The sequence below is a fragment of the Carya illinoinensis genome, chromosome 16 (genome assembly GCF_018687715.1).
Source record: "Carya illinoinensis cultivar Pawnee chromosome 16, C.illinoinensisPawnee_v1, whole genome shotgun sequence".
In the NCBI taxonomy this organism is placed as follows: domain Eukaryota; kingdom Viridiplantae; phylum Streptophyta; class Magnoliopsida; order Fagales; family Juglandaceae; genus Carya; species Carya illinoinensis.
This window is the reverse complement of record NC_056767.1, coordinates 18,605,048-18,624,337: the sequence shown is the minus strand read 5'-3', so window position 1 is coordinate 18,624,337 and position 19,290 is coordinate 18,605,048. Positions and strand designations below refer to the sequence as shown.

Sequence of the window (19,290 nt, the reverse complement as noted above, 5' to 3'; positions counted from 1 at the left end):
TCCCATTTAAAAGAAGAAGAAGAAGAAAGGTCGTAATAATGCCCTTCATATTCTTGCCACCTGATTACCCGTTTATTGTGCTTCTCGTCTCGTGCACTTTTTGGTAGTTGCTACTAATTTATTCATTATTACTTGCATCAACTAATTTCTCGTTTCTTGTACTTCATGATAGTTACCGCTTTAAACATGATCTTTGTAATTATGTTATGACATTGTTTTAGGTATGTTTATATCAAAAGTCATTTGTTTATATTGTTATTGTAAATACATGTTTACGAAATATCACTTTGTTATTTTGATATTCTTTTTTAATCTACATTATGTACCTTCTTGCTCCTGTTTACACACTCTGAGTTGATGGACTCACCTGTTTATCTTCACTATTTTTTTTATCAGATGACTTTGATAGTTGTAACAGTTGGAATAGATGGCATGTGACAGGATTATAAGATAAATGTAAGATAGGTGTCAAGTGGCATAGGTTGATTGGTGAGATCTTAGAGACTGTGCAGTAGAGCTTAGTTTATTTTACTTTGAAAGAATTTTTTTAAGTTCTTGGTTTTCTTAGGAAATATTGTATTTAAGCTTTCTTATTATTATGGATTTGGGTTAAAAGGTTCCCATGGTATGTGGCGTGACAAAAGGAGTACTATATTTACGAGAATAGCCCCAATGGGTAGTAAAAATGTAGTAAAAAATAATATGTCTCAACCATTTTCCTAAATTAAAATAAAAAAATCACAAGACAAGCGAACATGCTATCTTTTTGGTGGTCGAAAACTCCTGATATTGAGTACTAGTAATTTGTTTTCTTGGTTAGAGAGTTGAGGGCTAGAAACAAATCATACACTCTGTACGCCACCTAAAATGGATTTCCAAGTCATATAAATATAAGATGCAACCTGCTTCTTTTCCATCACTGCACAACTATCACACTCTTGCAACATCTAAAAGACAAGAAAACAGGATGTTTCTTCACTTCATCTTCTGCATATTTGTTCAATGTGATGTTAAGCCCCAAGAGCTCAAACCCAACAACATATTCCTTTTAGCAGGACAAAGCAACATGGCTGGACGTGGAGGCGTTTACAATGACCCCAAAACCAACTTGCTCCAGTGGGATGGACAAGTTCCTCCACAATGCACTTCCACTCCCAACATCCTCACACTATATTTAAACCAGACTTGGGGGATAGCTAGTGAACCTCTTCATAAGGAAATTGATAATTTAAAGACCTGCGGGGTGGGACCAGGCATGCCCTTTTCCAACCAAATATTGGCAAAACGTCCAAACTATGGAGTGATTGGTCTGGTCCCTTGCGCAGTAGGAGGAACAAAGATAGAAGACTGGCAAAAGGGTACTATACTATACAATCAGTTGGTGGGTAGGGCAAAAGCTGCAAGGGAAAGTACTAGTGGAAATATTGGTGCACTGCTTTGGTATCAAGGAGAGAGTGATTGTGGAGAGCAAGACTCCATTCTCTATAAGGGAAGGCTGGAAAAGTTCTTCAATGATGTTCGACAAGATCTCCAGTCTCCTGACCTCCCTATTATCTTGGTATTTTCTTTTGTTTATTTATTACTTTCTTAGTTCAATATGTTTGTGTAAAGTTTCTTAATTTTATTTATGGTTTTAAACTTACAGACTGACATAGTTTCATACCATATATGATACGTTAGATATATCTAGCTTATAATAAAATTGACTTTACAATCTAACGGAAGCTTTTTGTGGCTAATTCATTTCTCCTTTCACAAATTGGTTAGAGTACATGCAAGATATATATATATATATATATATATATATGTATGTATATATATGTATATATATATATATATATATAATGCATCTTTGCAAATCATTATAAAAATTCTAAACATATATATACATATTTTTTGCAGGTTGTAATTTCTGCTGGAGAAGGAAACTTCCTAAGAAATGTAAGAGATGCTCAACTGAATATAAACCTGAAGAATGTTGTGTGCGTTGATGCCATGGGCTTAACCCTATTACCAGATCATTTGCATTTGGATACAAAGTCTGCTGTTAGCATTGGTCAAGAGCTAGCTGATAGTTTTCTAAACAACTTTGGCCAGTAGAAGTAATTAAGCCAGTAATTAAACCTAGTTGATCGTTGAAATTCAATAAGCTAAGTAAATAAGATGATTGTGTCTGTATCGATCATGTGAAATGGGAGAGAAATGTCGTATATATGATCCATTAATATTGCTCTTTGTTTCTATGTTAATGTTTTTATTTCGTTTGATTATGATGTAGTACTCTAGCTAATATGCTGCCCTTTGGTAGCTAGAGAAATATTTGAACTATCATGAGAATTAAAACTCATGCATGCATGGAATCATGAGTAGTACTTACTGGGGAAAAATCATAATTAAGCGTATAGGAAATGTTGTGCCTAAGTTGTTTCTCCATTATCATCTACTATTTCCATTGGTTGCGCGCACGGCATTTTTAGTCATGCAGTCTAGATCAATTATATTTTAAATGGTTTCATTAATCAACCACTTAATTAAATTAACAACCACTCAAAATATGATATGTTAGCTATTAATGTATTTGAAAATGACAACATCTAGAATGATATTAAAAAAAAAAAAATCATTTATCCTGAGATGGCGCTAGTGGAATGCTTGAAAGTCTATCCCATGGTTACTACGAAGCTGTCCAAATCAAGGTTTTAAAAACCGTTCCGTTCTGGCCGGAATGGCCTGAATTTTTCGTGCCGGAATAGTGACCGGAACCAGATAGGTGTCTATTCCGTTCTGGGTCAAATTCCGGCCGTTCCGGTCAAATTCCGGCCGTTCCGGTCAATTCTGGCCGGAATTCCGGTATTCCGGCCGGAATAGTAATTCCGGTCCCAAAAAAAAAAAAAAAAAACTCTCTTGTAAATAAGTTGAAAAATAATGAATAAAATTGTACTTTCAGAATTCAAATACCTCTTTTCGTGCACTAGAAATATTGTTACTTTTAATAATTTGTCTATTCTTTAATTTTTTTCCTTTATTTTTGTGTCTTAACTAAAGTTTATGATTTTTTTCAATATATATTCATTTTATAAATCTTTAATTCTTCTATATATATACACATATACATATCACACACTTACATATATATGTATTTATTTTATTAATTGTTAGTTTATATATACATATAAATATTTATATATAATATATAATTAATCCCGAAACGGTACACCGAAACGTACCGGTACCGAAATATTCCATTCCAGTGCCTCGACCGGAATGGTTTCCGGAACAGATTTCAAAACTTTGGTCCAAATGTTAATACAAAACTATTAAATATTGGAATGAATTCTTACGTACCCATTATCAAAGTAGCAAAGCTAACTGATCAATATCGACCAATTAAACATCTTATGACACTACAAGAAAAATGACAATTTGTGACTATGTGACGACAATGACTATTTACGATAAAAAAAAAAGACTCATTTTAATAGAAAATAGTCATTTTCGTTAGAAATAGCTGGCCACAACTGTTGTAGTGTTGAAATCTTTTGCTCAAAGACTACTACAATAGTATGAGAGAGATATATATATATATATATAAAATAATAATTTTCAAAAAAATTTAGATGAGTAATCTTTTGACATGAAGATGATCGATTAATATTGTAATGATCAAGTGGGTTAATTATTAGTATTATGATTGAAACATAGTCGAGCAAAATATTTCTTCAAGTGACTTGAACTGATTTCCACAAAATGATATTTGATCGCTTGCACGACGATGTCATGAATTATAATGTCCAAATGTTGATTACATTTGGGTGAGGGGTTTGCTTTTAGCAGATCACCTGCATTTGGATACAAATTCAGCTGTTCGCATTGGTCAGAAACTAGCTAATAGTTTTCTTTATAGCTTTTATCACTAGAAGTAATTAATCCAGTAATTAAAATTGATCGATGGTCAAAATTCAATAATCTAAATAAATAACATGATGTTTCTGTATCATCTTAAATAACGTAAGATCGATCAGGGGAAATGGGAGAGATCAACTAGTGATCAATATTGTCCTATATCCATGAATATTGCTCTTTCTTTCAATGTTTGTGATGTCCTTGCTAATGTTTTGCTTTCGTTTGATTATGATGTACTCTAATATGCTGGCCTTTGGTAGCTATATATATAGCTAGAGAAATATAATTTGAACTATCATGAAAATTGAGGTTCTGTTCAGATAGAAAGTTTATATGAGATGAGATGAGTTGAGATGAAAGTTGAAAGTTGAATAAAATATTGTTAAAACATTATTTTTTAATATTATTATTGTTTTGAGATTTGAAAAAGTTAAATTATTTATTTTATTCTGTGTGAGAATTTGAAAAGTTATAATGATAAAATTAGATGAGATACGATGAGATACGATGGGATGAAATATTTTCACAATCCAAACGGGGCTTAAAACTCTTGCATGGAATGAGTTACCGACCAAAAATGTGCGTACAGGACATGTTGTGCCTAAGTTGCATGCATGCCTTGGTGGAGTCGAGGCTTTCCTACGAGATCTGCTAGTGTATATCATTTATTTGTATTTTTAGTTTTTTGGACACTAGCTATTTGTATTTGGTATAATTAATTTAAATATGAATCTTCTTTTCATTTTTTAAATTAGTAATTGAGTTCCTTTATTTATTTATATTATTTAAATGCTATATTTATTATATAAACTAAATATTTACCTATAACTAATTAATAAGGTATTTTTTTGCAATTAAAATTTATAAAAATCCTACCACTATTCGAGCATACAGCCAGAAGCTTTCAAACGTATTTTCTATTCCCACCAAACATCTATTCATCTAACCTGCCAACATTTCCATTTGAACCATTCAAAGGTCGTTCAATTCAAACGTTTTATGTTAACTCCTTCGTGTTAAAAAAAGTTATATCAGCTTATACTTCCACAAACCTCATCTCCTAGATCCCCACCTTATATAGTAGGATAATAATAAAATGAGTGTGATGTATACTATTTTCCCCCACTCTGATTCCTTGCTACCAGATTAATCTATTCCAAATTTGCATGACTTTCTTTTATAATTTATCAATATATACGACTTTTTTTTTATATATATTTTATTATCAATAAAGCTAGTATGCCACCTATGATGTACCGCTCAATGTGACCGATTGTAATTTTTTTTACTTAATGATTAAAGAAGTAATTTTAAATATATTGGTGTATTTTTTTATTTTTAAAAAATATTTAAATATATTAAAAAATGTGAAAAAACTGAAAAAAAAAAAAGAAAGAGTGAGGAGCAGTATAAACGAGCGGTGCTCTTTTATTAGAGAAATGATTTGTGCAGTCGGGAAATGCAGTCGGCGTGCAGTCGGCTGTAAAAAACAAATTAATACAGGACCTACATGAAAAAAAAAATTATTTTTATAACCTTTTATAATTCATGCAGGTCCCCCTGAATATAAAATAATTTTTTTATAATTTTTTTTTATTCATTCTGTACAGCCGACTGCACGCCGACTGCGTTTCCCGACTGCGTGTAGCAAAGCCCCTTTTATTATTATCTATCACATTAAATAAAGTTAATTGTAAGTAAATCATTTAGATAAAAGTTACTTATAGATGTATATATTAGTTAATGTAATTGAAAATAACAAAATATATGATGAAGAGCAATAAATCAAATATTATTAAAAGATTATCAGAAATTGTAAAAGCTTATATATATATACACACACACATACATACATACATACATATATATATTTTCTCTTTAAATAAAAAAGCTTGAGTATTTTATATGAAGTGACACTATCAAGTTGGTTGGGTATAAAATAGTCGTACGAATATCATTATTCTTTATAAAATAGTTTTTATTGTTTTGAAAGTTAATTGTTTTTCAAGTTTTTTTTTTAATATATATTATTTTAAAATAATGTTAAATATAGTCATAGAGTATTAAGACAGTACACAAGGAACTTGCCTCTAGTACTCCAAAGTGCAAAGAATTAGTCGTGGCTGTTGCAAATATTCCAGCTGTAGCATAATAGTACATAATAGAAAGCTGATGTGGACCATTCATTGTGTATCTGTTATAAAGCCACTGTGCTATAAATATGTGTAGATATTCTCTGAATTGTATACGGGAAATCAATAATACGGAAATGAGGTTTTAAGTCAATATTTCTTCATTCAGAACTTTTGTCAAATATCTTCTTTATCACTCTCCGTTACCGTGATTCAATATGGTATCGAAGAGGTACTAAGGCCAACGCCGGTTTTCTTTTTATTCAGTTCTTTGGTCTGTCTGGGCAGCTTCATGGCATCTGAGAATCCTCCCCCATCTCCCCCTCGTCCTCCCCCTCCCCCTCCTCCTGGACCTCCTCCCCCTCTCTCTGTTACGCCTTTTACCTCTAACATTATCGCCGCTGCAAACCATTCGGTCACTGTCAAACTTTCCATAGACAATTATCTTCTATGGAAGGTTCAGATCCTTCCATTTCTTAAAGGAAATCAACTTTATCCCTATGTTGATGGTTCCTTTTCGTGTCCTCCGTCTACAATCAATGGTACTGTAAACCCAGCTCATCAACAATGGGTTCTTCAGGATCAGTTGGTTATGTCGGCTCTTACTTCCTCCTTATCAGAGACTGTTCTTGCACAAGCGCTTGAGTGCAACACATCTCATGAGATATGGACGACTTTACACAATCTGTATGCCGCTCAATCCACGGCTAATATACTCCAAACCTAGTTTCAGCTTGCCACATTAAAGAAAGGAGCTGAATCACCTTTATGCCTATTATCATAAGGCCAAATCCCTATCCGCCTCCCTATCGGCAACAGGTCATCCTCTTTCCCAATCCCAGTTTACTATATATCTTCTTGCGGGTCTGTGCTCTGACTATGAGTCCGTGGTTTCTTCTATTACCACACGTTCCGAACCTCTCTCAGCTCAATAGGTTTACAGCTATCTGTTAAATCATGAGTACTGCTTAGCCCATCAAAACTATTCTCTTCTCTCTGCGTCATCTCTCTCTACGAATGCCACCTCCCATTCTCCCATGGCCGCTAGTCAGCTTAATAGAGGTCGTGCGGCATCTCGTGGGGGAAGACGTGGGAGAGGATCTAGGCGAGGGTCCAACATGGCCCAGTCTAGTCACATTCCTTCATATCGCACAGACTCTAGGCCCATTTGCCAACTCTTTCAGAAAATTGGCCACACGGCAATCCAGTGTTACAATCGTTTTAATCAATCCTATCAGTCTCCACCTCCATCCTCCTTCACAGCTAATTTTACTTCTCTTCCACCAAATGGACCTCCCTTAAATTAGTGGTTTCCCGACACCGTTGTAACTAATCATTTTACCTCTATTTTGCAAATTTAAATTTAGAATCTATGCCTTATCTTGGACCTAATCAAGTTAGCATTGGTGATGGTCGACACTTCCCATCCAAAACACTGGCTTGGCTCAATTCAATACTGCTTCTGGCAATTATATTCTTCATAAACTTTTGCATGTTCCCTCCATTATAAAGAATCTTTTGTCTGTTCGTCAGTTTTGCTTGGATAATGCTTTTTTCTTTTAATTTAATTCTTCTTGTTTTTTTGTGGAGGATTTACGAACCAAGGAGGTGCTTCTTCAAGGTCCCGTTAAAGATGATCTCTATGTCCTTCCGCTGCAACCAAATGCTTCCACTCCTCAAGCTTTCATTGATCAACACACTTCCACACAAATATGGCATGCTCGTCTTGGTCATCCCTCTCCTTGGATCATGTCTCTTACATTACATCAGTTTCAACTACCGGTCACTAATAAGTCCACTCCTCAAGTTTGTCTAGCTTGCTCCCAAGCCAAAGCTCACGCTCTATCTCATCCTCCATCTCCGTCTACATCAGGCAAACCTTTCTAGCTTCTTTTTCTTGATGTTTGGGGTCCCGCTCCAATGCTTTTCTCTAATGCTTGTCGCTTTTACCTTTCAATTGTAGACGACTTTTCTAAATACATTTGGTTGTTTCCACTTGAATCTAAAGCTGATGTTTCTAAAATATTTGTTGAGTTTGAGCGTTATGTTAAAAACATGTTCTCTACAAATATTTTATTTGTTCAATCCGACTGGGGAGGGGAATTCCGTCCTCTTCACAAAATACTCCAGTCTTGTGGTATTTCACTTCGTCTCACTTCGTCTCACTTGGCCTTACTCGCATGCTCAAAATGGCACTATTGAGTGCCGTCATTGTCACATAGTAGAGACTGGTTTGTCTCTCCTTGCTCATGCCTCAGTTCCCTTTAAATACTGGTCTGAAGCTTTTCAAACCGTTGTTTTCTTAATTAATTGCATGCCTACCCCCATTCTTCATAATAAATCACCTTTTGAGATGTTTTTTCACAACACTCCGGACTATCAATTTTTATGTGTCTTTGGTGTGGCATGTTGGCCAAATCTTCGTCCCTATAATCGACACAAAGTGGACCTTCGTTCCCATCTTTGTGTTTTTATGGGATATAGCATTGATCACAAGTGTTATTGACGCCTTCATCTACCTACGGGTCGAACATATATTTCTCGTGATGTCATCTTTGATGAAACAATTTTTCCATTCTCTACACAACACAGGCCGAATGCGTCTCCCTCTCTTCCACAAACTAACATTCCTATTCTTTCCCTTCCTAATTTTCCAGCTCAAATCACTACTCCTTCGGCCCCAGTCAACTCATGTTCCAATTCACCTACTCGGCCCCTCAGTTCACGCCTAACAAATTCATCAATTCGTCCATCAAACTTGGCCCATAATCCCTAGCCCGATTCATCTACTTGGCCCCTTAGTCCACGCCTAACGAGTTCACCAATTCCTCCAGCAAACTCGGCCCATAATCTCCAACATGATCCACCTACCAGTCCACACCAGCCCTCATCTTCTCAGCACACTATCCCTAATATCGTTAACTCCTCTTTGCCGCCATCAACACACACAGACCCACAGTCTATCTCTTCCACTGGTCATCACCAGTCTCTTCCATCATTTCCAAATGGCTCCTCCCCACCCACCTCTTTAACCGTCCATCATAACCTCCCCTCTCACCTGATGGTCACTTAGACCAAAACATGGTCTCTGCGCCCCCTTATACGAACCGATGGAACCATCCCTTAGCCCACTCCCAAACCCTTATCCTCTCTCACTTCTTACTCCCAAAATGTCCTAGAAGAACCTTCCTTCGTCACTGAGGCGTCCCGTTTTCCCTAATGGAGAGCAGCTATGGCCACCAAGTTTGCTGCTCTCTTGCAAAATTGTACATGGGACATATTTCCCTTCTCTTCTTCCTTTAATCTTCTAGGTGCTAAATGGATCTTTAAAACAAAACGCCGGGTTGATGGAAGTCTTGAACGCCATAAAGCATGGCTTGTGGCCAAGGGATTTCATCAACAGCCCAGCCTTGATTACTTCGAGACCTTTAGTTCGGTTGTTAAACCGGTAACTATACGACTCATTCTATCACTTGCTGTCACTCATAACTGGCCATTGCACTAGTTGGATATTCAGAATGCAATTTTGCACGGGGACCTTGAAGAAGATGTGTACATATAGCAGCCTCCGGGGTTTGTGAATCCCGATCGTCCAACCATGTCAGTAAGTTAAGGAGTCGATCTATGGCTTGAAGCAAGCCCCAAGGGCTTGGTTCTCCAAGCTCACAGATCGGCTTCTCTCTCTCGGTTTCTCTGGTTCAAAATCTAATAGTTGCTTGTTTGTTTTTAGAAATAAATCTGATTTCCTCTATGTTTTAATTTACGTAGATGACATTATTGTTACCAGATCTACCTCTGCCTTGGTATCTGAATTTATTACAGCATTGAAATCTCATTTCCCTATTAAGGATCTTGGCACTCTCAGTTTTTTTTTAGGCATCAAAGTGTTTCACAACTCCTATGGTCTCTATCTATCCCAGTCTAAATATGTGTTTGACTTACTTGCTCGAACGAATATGCATGAGTCTAAATCAGTTTCAACTTCTTTATCTGCCTCTGTCAAACTGAATGCACTTGATGGCTCCTCCTTTGAGGATCTCTATAGGAGTATTGTAGGTAGTCTACAATACCTATCTTTTACTCGGCCTGATATTTCGTTTGCAGTAAATAAAGTATGTCAGTACATGCATTACCCAATGCAGCGCCACTGGCAAGCTGTAAAATGCATCCTTCGTTACCTTAATCATACCAAACACTTCGGCCTTTATTTCTGTTCATCTTCTCCTATTAAGCTGTCTGCCTTTACCGATGCTGACTAGGCAGATTGCCCGGATGATCGTAAGTCTACAGGAGGTCATTGCATTTACCTTGGGTCTCACCTTATTTCTTGGGGTTCAAAAAAATAGCCCACTATAGCTCAATCGTCCACTGAAGCCGAGTATAAGGCTATGGCAAATGCCACTTGTGAAATTTTATGGTTACAGCATTTGTTACAAGAGCTTGGTATTTTTCTTATTGAACCTCCAACATTGTGGTGTGATAATTAGGCGCCACCTATCTCTCTGTTAATCCTGTTTTACATGCTAGTACTAAACACATTGAACTTGATTATCATTTTGTATGAGATAGAGTGGCTACCAAAACACTACAAGTCTCCTTTATCTCTAGTAAAGATCAGCTTGCTGACATTTTTACTAAGCCTTTGTTCACAGCGCGTTTTTCACAGTTACAATCAAGCCTCACTCTCACTCCAGTGCCACTTGAATCGCCGGGGGATATTAAGGCAGTACACAAGGGACCTGCCTCTAGTACTCCAGAGCATAAAGAATTAGTCATGGCTGCTGCAAATATTCCAGCTGTAGCATAATAGTACATAACAGAAAGATGATGTGGACCAATCATTGTGTATTTGTTGTAAAGCCATTGTGTTATAAATATGTGTAGATATTCTCTGAATTGTATACGGGAAATCAATAATACTGAAATGAGGTTTTAAGTCAATATTTCTTCATTCAGAACTTTTGTCAAACATCTTCTCTATCACTCTGTGTTATAGTGATTCAATATAGAGTATGTAAGCACCACATAATCGTTTTGAAAATATCATTTCTCATTACTTTAAAATATTCTTAGTTTATTTTTCAAACACGTATTAATAAGTTGGCATAAATCCTAGAGATTGAGGTGACTAAAATTCAATTATTTTGTTATAATATATAAGATTATAATTCCCTAAAACTTTGGGGAATCGAAGTCACTAATTTTTATTGTATTTCACTTAAATCAAACAAGATAAATTCAACAAAATGACTTCATGCCCTATAAATAGCCTTAATTTGACTCCTATCTTCACTTAGGCAAAGTTATGAGACAGAAGATTAACTTGTTTAATCAAAATACTAGAGATTAAATACTAAAATTGACAAATTTTTAATATCACTTCTATTATATAATGTTTCAACGTATGCTAAGTTAGTTGATTAGATTATTCTTCATTTAAGGCTTGGTTTGGATTGAGAGGTGCTCTCAACCCGGCCATTTTATCTCATCATTACAACTTTTACAAATTCTGACACAAAATACAATAAACAATTCAATTTTTTTTAAATCTCAAAATAATAATAATATTCTATTTAATTTTCATATCAACTCATCTCATCAGATAAACTCACTATCCAAACCTAACATTAGTAAATGTACATATTTAATATTGTGCATTGCACATACATTTTACAACTAATTATACATATGCCCATGGAAATTACCTCACTAAACTTGATGTTGGATAGCCGAGTCGAATCCCAAAAAGAACTATAACTCCGACTCCATCGTTGAGGCAAGTTTGCATAAAGGCTTCGTCTCTAAAATTCATGAAAAAATTTATTTGCAAGCATGTTTATAGATATGCTAGACAGACTACTGATGTGAAAGCATGTCATATCTGTTAAATTCAAAACTAAGAATTAAAATTTTGTAAAAAATCAGAGAGTAAGTCAACTGTCAAAAACCAATGAACGAAAGGGGATATTATACCATTGTTAATATAATCATCCTGAGAAATGAGGGATTTCATAGCCCACTCTGTATAATTTGCTGTAAAAGGACCATTTGCCAGACTTGCAAATTTCCCAAACACAATGGTACAAGTAACATAGGCTCAATGAAGAACATATGAATGGTTCGAGGAGGGCAACCTGACTGCCAATAAGCTTTGACTCAAATGGTAGTTCCAGAGGTCAATTACATCAAAACTTGCCAATAAAAGAAAATAGCCTTTTCTTAGCAATAAATTGTTAAAATGATTGTGCATATTTTCAGATCCAGTTCTGTAAACCCGTTTCTCCAATTATGTGACAGTAAAGAGCAATACAGGGAACATGTCATGGCAAAATATCAGCATGACATGAAGGGATCTGAGTGCAGTTAAGCACCTAAAACTAACTTTACTACAAGGAAATGAGCCCTAGAAATTATCATCACCACGTTTGATTTAGATGTAGAAATAATGTCATATACTAAACTATTATTAGTCAATTTAGTCAATTTATATTATAGTAAAAGTATATTATTTTATAATAATTAGCTCATACTCTTATTGAATTTAAATAACTATATAAGTTATAGTTATATAAATTATATATAATGAATGTTCGTTTATAATATATGTGCAATATCGGAGCCAGAGTTGGCAGGCAAAATCAGAGTCGAAGGCAGAGTTAGTATGTTGGAGTTAGAGTCAGTTCGTCGGAGTCATAGTCGAACTGACTCTCACTCTGACTTTTCAGGTGAAAAAATCTCCGACTCTGACTCGGAACGGAGTCAGATTCAGAGTAAGATTTTCGAATTTCTACTTAATCCAACTAATTTGAAGTAACCACATGACAGACTATCAAGCATAATCTTATTAGATCCACCCCAGGATAAATGTTTTTCATCCTGAATTTTGTAATTTCCAAACATATTGGCCAATACTTAATATTTTGAGTCAATTAATTTAGTGGTTGACTTAAGAAATTATTTAAAACATTCTTCATTAACTTGTATAATTAAGAATGATAAAATCAATAATAAAAATACGTAACACAACAGTTGATGTGCAACCAAAAAATTTCACAACATCAACTAGCGTATTGTATTTCTTTTTTTAAAAAATCATTTTTTGTGTATTTAAAAATACTAAAAATAAAAAATATACAATTCGGTAAAAATGATAGGTACACTTTATGCAACATACGAACAATGTTTTCTCATAACAGTACAAATATTGCTCTAGCTACCAAAGGTCCTGGCAGCATATTTGAGGAGTGCATCATAATCAAAACAAATAAAAACATTAAGAAAGGACATCACAAACATAGAAAGAAAGAGCAATGGAACAATGATCAGTAGGAATAATTCTCACCCATTTCCCTTGTTCAGTCTTACGTTATTTAAGATAATACAAACGAATAAGGCTAGGTCATATAGTCTTAGGGCATACAAGCCTTGCGCACTCCATTTTTTAATGGTGGGCCTTATTCTTTTTGAAATAGAATTTGCAATACTTGTATTCTCTACAACTATATCTAAGTATATTACTCCCATACGAACATATGTTATTTATTTAACTCAATGAGTTTTGATTAATTACTTCTAGTGGTAAAACTTGTATAGAAAACTATCAATTAGCTTCTGGCCAATGCGAACAGTAGACTTTGTATCCAAATGCAGGTGATTTGCTAAAAAGTTTGATCCCACAAAATCAACATACACGACATTCTTCAGTTTTATATTCAGCTGAGCATCTCTTACAGATCTTAGGAACTTTCCATCTCCAGTAGAAACTACAACCTGCAAAAAATATTAATATTTTTAGAATTTTTATAATGATTAATTTGCAAAGATGCATTATGGAACTGTAACCAATTTTTGAAAGGATAAATGTTTTAGTAACAATGAGATTCCACAAAAGTTGACGTGGCTTGATGTCGCACGTTCAATAGTAAAGTCACTTTTTTATAATAAACTAGATCTAACTTATCATATAAAGTCATGTCAGTTTATAAGGTTACTTATGAAAGAAACCGTGCATAAAAGAAACTGATTAACCTAAGCTAAGCCAAAGAAAGTATCATAAGAATGGGGTGATCAAGAGAGTTAATATCGTGTCGAAGATTATTGAAAAACTTCTCCAACCTTCCCCCATAGAGCCTAGAGTCCTTCTCACCACAATCACTCTCTCCCTGATACCAAAGCAGCGCATGAATATTACCACCAGTACTTTTGCCTCGTAGCTCTTGCACTATCCATCAACTAATTGTATAGTACAGTACCCTTTTGCCACTTTTCTATCTTTGTTCCTCCTATTGCCAAAAGGACCTGGCCAATCACTCCAAAGTTTGGACGTTTTACCAATATTTGGTTGGAAAAGGGAATGTATGGTCTTTCCGAGTTGCATCACTAACTCTTCTATAATCTATGCATACTTGCCATCCCATGACCGTCCTCGTCGATATAACTTCATTGTTGTCATTCTTGATCAAGGTTATCTTGCCTTTCTTTGTGACGACTTGTACTGGACTTACCCATGCGCTATCCGAGATCGGATAGATAATCACGGCATCTAACAGATTCAGTACTTCTTTTTGCACCACTTATTGCATGGATGGAGTCAATCTCCTTTGGGGTTGGAAGATCGGCTTAAAATTATCTTCCATTAAAATCTTATCCATGCAAATTGAAGGACTAATTCATTTTATCTCTAAGATGGTCCAACCCAAGGCCATCTTATGTTCCCGCAAGACTCTCAGCAACTTCTCCTCCTCTACATCACTCAAGGAACTGTTAATAATAACTGGAAAAGTAGAGTCTTGGCCTAAGAAAGCTTACCTTAAATTTGATGGAAGCGGTTTGAGCTCAAACTTGGGTGGTTCCTTGGAGATGTCGGCTGAGATGAATTTAACTCTTCCACTTTTTGTTTTATTGAAGGAGGAAAGGATGATGTAGCTCTCAAATATCTCCCACACTTCCTAACCTTTTCACCTTTGGATTCAATAAACGTAGAGTGGGTAAGACATACCTCAAGTGGTAGCTTTGGAAATTCAGCTCCATAAGTCTTGTCGGCTATGATCCTATCTAGGTCGCTTATTTGAAAACAAGAATGTACCTAGGAAGGGAATTCCGTAGATTTAAATACATTAAAAGTGACCTGCTCCTCGCCAACCCTCAAAATGAATTTACCTTGTTGGACATCAATTAAGGTTCTCCTCATCACAAGGAAAGGTCGGCCCAGTATCAAAGGTATCTCCTTGCCCTCCTTCATATTGAGCACAACGAAGTTAGCTGAGAAGATGAACTTATAAACTGTCACTGGTACGTCCTCAATGAATCCTCTCGGGTATTTAATTGATCTATCTACCAACTGTAGAGAGATGGTGGTTCACTTTACTTCTCCAAGACCTAGGTTCTTGAAAATAGAGAGAGGCATTAGATTAACACTTGCCCCTAAGTCGCATAAAGCTTTATCAAAATAGGATTTTCCTATTGTGCAAGGGATTGTGAAACTCCTTGGATCTTCAACTTAGGCAGCAGCTTCTTTTGTAAAATTGCACTACTCTCCTCGGTTAGAATCACAGTCTCATGCTCTTCTAATTTCTACTTATTTGATAGTAAATCCCTAAAAAATTTAGCATATTTAGGCATTTACTCTAAGGCTTCAATGAGAGGAATGTTAATATAAAGTTACTTAAATATATTCAGAAATTTAGAGAACTGATTATCAATCTTATTTTTTCTTAATCTTTGCAAAAAAGGAATTGGTGGATCATAAATTGAAGCAGAATGAGTTTTAGATGTAAACTTCCTGTATTTCTTAGGCTTTGAAGCCTCTTTATTCTCCTTAGTCTTCTCAGCTTGCTGATCGGCTATCTCCTCGGCCTACTCCACTTCATTCATCTCAAACTCAATTTTCTACATTATGGACTCCACTTTATATTTAGCTTCATCTTGCTCAGCATTTGCTACTTGTGGCTACTCATGTGATGCCTCCAACTCCCACGTACGGACACGGGGAAATCGAGGCATCGGGATGATGATAACACGGGTCACACATCCCATCGATGAGTGCCAAGTGTGTGTACATGCAACAAGTGTACAATAAAAACACGCAGCGGATAATAAAAGTCTTATAACTAAGTACCAGAATTTTTGTTTAATTACAAACTCGTTCAAAGCACACATAATAAAATATTATGTGACGCCCCCAAATCCCCGCGCCCGAACACGGGGAAATCGAGACGTCCGGATGGTGACAACCCGGGTCACCATCCCATCGACGGGTGCCAAGTGTGTGCAAAGGCAACAGATGTGCACGAAGAGACACGCAGCGGATAAGCAAGTCAATAAATAAGTACCAGAATTTTTTCTTGTTTAACACAAAGCTATTCCAAAACGTACATAAATAAAATATTACAAAACACGCATATAATAAAATATCAAATACAAAGCATAACTTCAGCAACCCGGCGGAGCCGCATCCTCGGGCTCAGCTTCCTCCTCCTCCTCCTCGAACTCTGCACCAAAAGCTACGGAGCCAAAAATGGTACCGCAGGTAAGTAAACCCAAACACCACCAGATAAAAACACATAGAACTCAAACAACATGGATGCAAGAAAAACCAATGCACATGCCCCGCAAAACCACATTTTTTTCCACGCACGCCAAAAACCCATTTGGCCCAATAAAAACATATTCTTAAAAACCACGCCTCGCCATTATCCCAGATAATGGCCCAAACCACCATTTTCCCAGAAAATGGATCAAAAGCCTCAAAACCAAAACTCGCAATTTTCCCAGAAAATGGCCCGCATCCGAAAACCATAAAAACAAACCGGTTATGCATGCACCATGATCTCCCCTAGGGATCATCCGCACACCCTGGCTCCGTGCCACACCGCAGGTAACGACTACGCATGTGACACCTAAACGAGCGATGCCCAAACTCGCGCCCTGCGCGTACCTGGCCAGGCCATCCTCTAGCCCTCGCCAGCGAAGGGCCATGGAGTCGGTGAGTAGAGCGATGCCCAGACTCGCGCCCCGCGCGTACCTGGCCGGGCCATCCTCTAGCCCCGCTCCCGTCGTCGCCCAGCGACAACTCAGGGGACGTCACTCAGTATTATCCACTCCCGAGTGACCAGAGGAGCTCCACCGAGATAATAACCCATCCCGGCTTGGGCTCGTGAGACACACGCACCCGAAAATCCAATCACGCCAGCAAAACAGGGTTTCTCAAATAAAATAAAATACACGTGCATGAACCATGCAAATGCAATTAGCAATGCACAAAACAAACAACCAACCATAAAACAATAAATCAAGCAACTCCGTCCTCCATCCACCCGACCCCCGAACTCCTCGGACTCAGTCTGGAATCAACCAACCAGCAGATTAATTAATTGAAAGAACCCTATATATTTAAATCTGAAAATAGGGTTTGCAAAATACTTACAGCGCTATACGGTAATTTTAGAAAACACCCGGTGTTGCAAACGGCAGAGAAAAAGCAACGTAACAGTGTAATTTACACTGTTGTCGTGGGTAATAAATTACCCATTTTCGAACGGGGACAAACCAAGGCTCGGGATTGTTAGGGAATGGCCTTGAGATATTTATGAAGCTAAGGGAAATGAGTTTTGGCCGTGGGTGGTGGTGGAAATGGCGGTCGAAGGCCAAAAAGGGGCTGAACGGAGTTGAGCTCGTGGGAGCTGCTCCGGCAACGGATCGAGGCCGGAAATGGGTGGTTTAGGTCGGCAAGAGGTAGGGGAAGAAGCTGTGAAAAGATGGTGGCCGGAGGTGGTGCGACGGCCCCGGAAACGGTGAAAAACCGTATGGCTTGGAGGAGCTCGTGGCGACTAACGGTGGCTCGGATGGAGGTGAAACTTGGTGGGGATGTTCACCGGTGAGAGGGGAAGAAAACTGGGTGGGTGGTGTCGGCCACGCCGCCGGCGAGCGGCGGTTCTGGGCTGCGAAAGCAACCGGCGACAGGGGCAAAAACAGAGCAGGTGCAGCGACTTCCGGCGGCTCTCGAAAGCTAACGGCTGGTCCGATGGCTCTGAAAATTGGTGGGGATGATCTATGGTGGAAGGGGAAGAGAATGGTGGTGACGGCGCACCAAACGGTGGCCGGACGGCGGAGAACTGGCCGGTCAAAGTGGCGGCGACGGGAATGAGAAAAAGGGCAGCTGGGCGTACGTGGGAGAGAAAGGAGAAGAAAGAAGAAGAAAAGGAAGAAAAAGAAAGAAAAAGAAGGAAAAAGAAAAGGAAAAAGGAAAAAAGAAAAAAGAGGAAAGAAAAGAAATGAGGTCCAATCCTCACTTCGGAGAGCAAAAACCGATCCGCCGAAAACGATATTAAAAACCGTAAAACGACTAAAATAAATTAAACACATCAAATAAATTAAAACCAATTAAAACACATTAATTTAAAATAAATAAACCAATATATTATTCAAATTAAAAACAACCCTTCAGTGAAAATACACGTAAAAACGGGGTATCACATCCCCCCCTTAAAATAAATTTCGTCCTCGAAATTTGCAAGATCAACCACCAGCGCCAAAAAGATACAGGATACAACTCTGAATATAACTGAGAGATACATATCATCGACAACTCCCAATAAATCCAATGGTTATTATCTTCACACCATAAATTATTAATATCCACGACGTCTCTGCTTTACCTTCCAAACTTTCATCCCATTCCGACTTTGGTAACTTAATAGCCACTTCCAAAGTTAACCATCCATAAACCAAATTGCACAATAAAAAGATTAATCTCCCATTAAAACTTTGAATCACTACTAATCCTTCAAAATCAACACAAAATATTGAACTTCTAAGAATCTCCAAAAATCATGCTTTCGCGCGCACTCTGATAACTCACCAACATACAAAAAGACTATATCCTCATAAATTAACACCCTTGAGTACAAGCTAACTCTAACACCTGGAAGCAAGAAAATCCTTTACCACACTTTGATAGAAAATAAAATCTCCCAAAATCATGAATCATCACTCCTATCCCTCAATTATCTCTAGCTACCTTAATCAAATCAAGATTCCTCAATGACACCCATGATCCTCAACAAAAAGACAATATCAATCAATTGCAACTTCCAAATTAAAAACAAGTAACATTATCTCAAAATACGCCAATCTCATCTAAGATAAAGAACATAAGGCTCGAATCCATCCTGACCAACTAATAAAGCACCTATAACTCCTACCCAACAACTTACACTATCAAGATCATCACCTAAATTCTGAATATCGTCTAAAT

The 19,290-nt window shown here is 37.0% G+C and overlaps 1 protein-coding gene across 1 annotated transcript; it reads left to right on the top strand.

Moving 5' to 3' along the window:
• Positions 1–895: 895 nt before the first annotated feature.
• On the top strand, positions 896–2,100 carry LOC122298875 (probable carbohydrate esterase At4g34215). The gene is made up of 2 exons (XM_043108721.1): positions 896–1,558; positions 1,903–2,100. The coding sequence occupies exons 1-2, from the start codon at positions 896–898 to the stop codon at positions 2,098–2,100; spliced, it is 861 nt and encodes a 286-aa protein (XP_042964655.1).
• Positions 2,101–19,290: the final 17,190 nt, after the last annotated feature.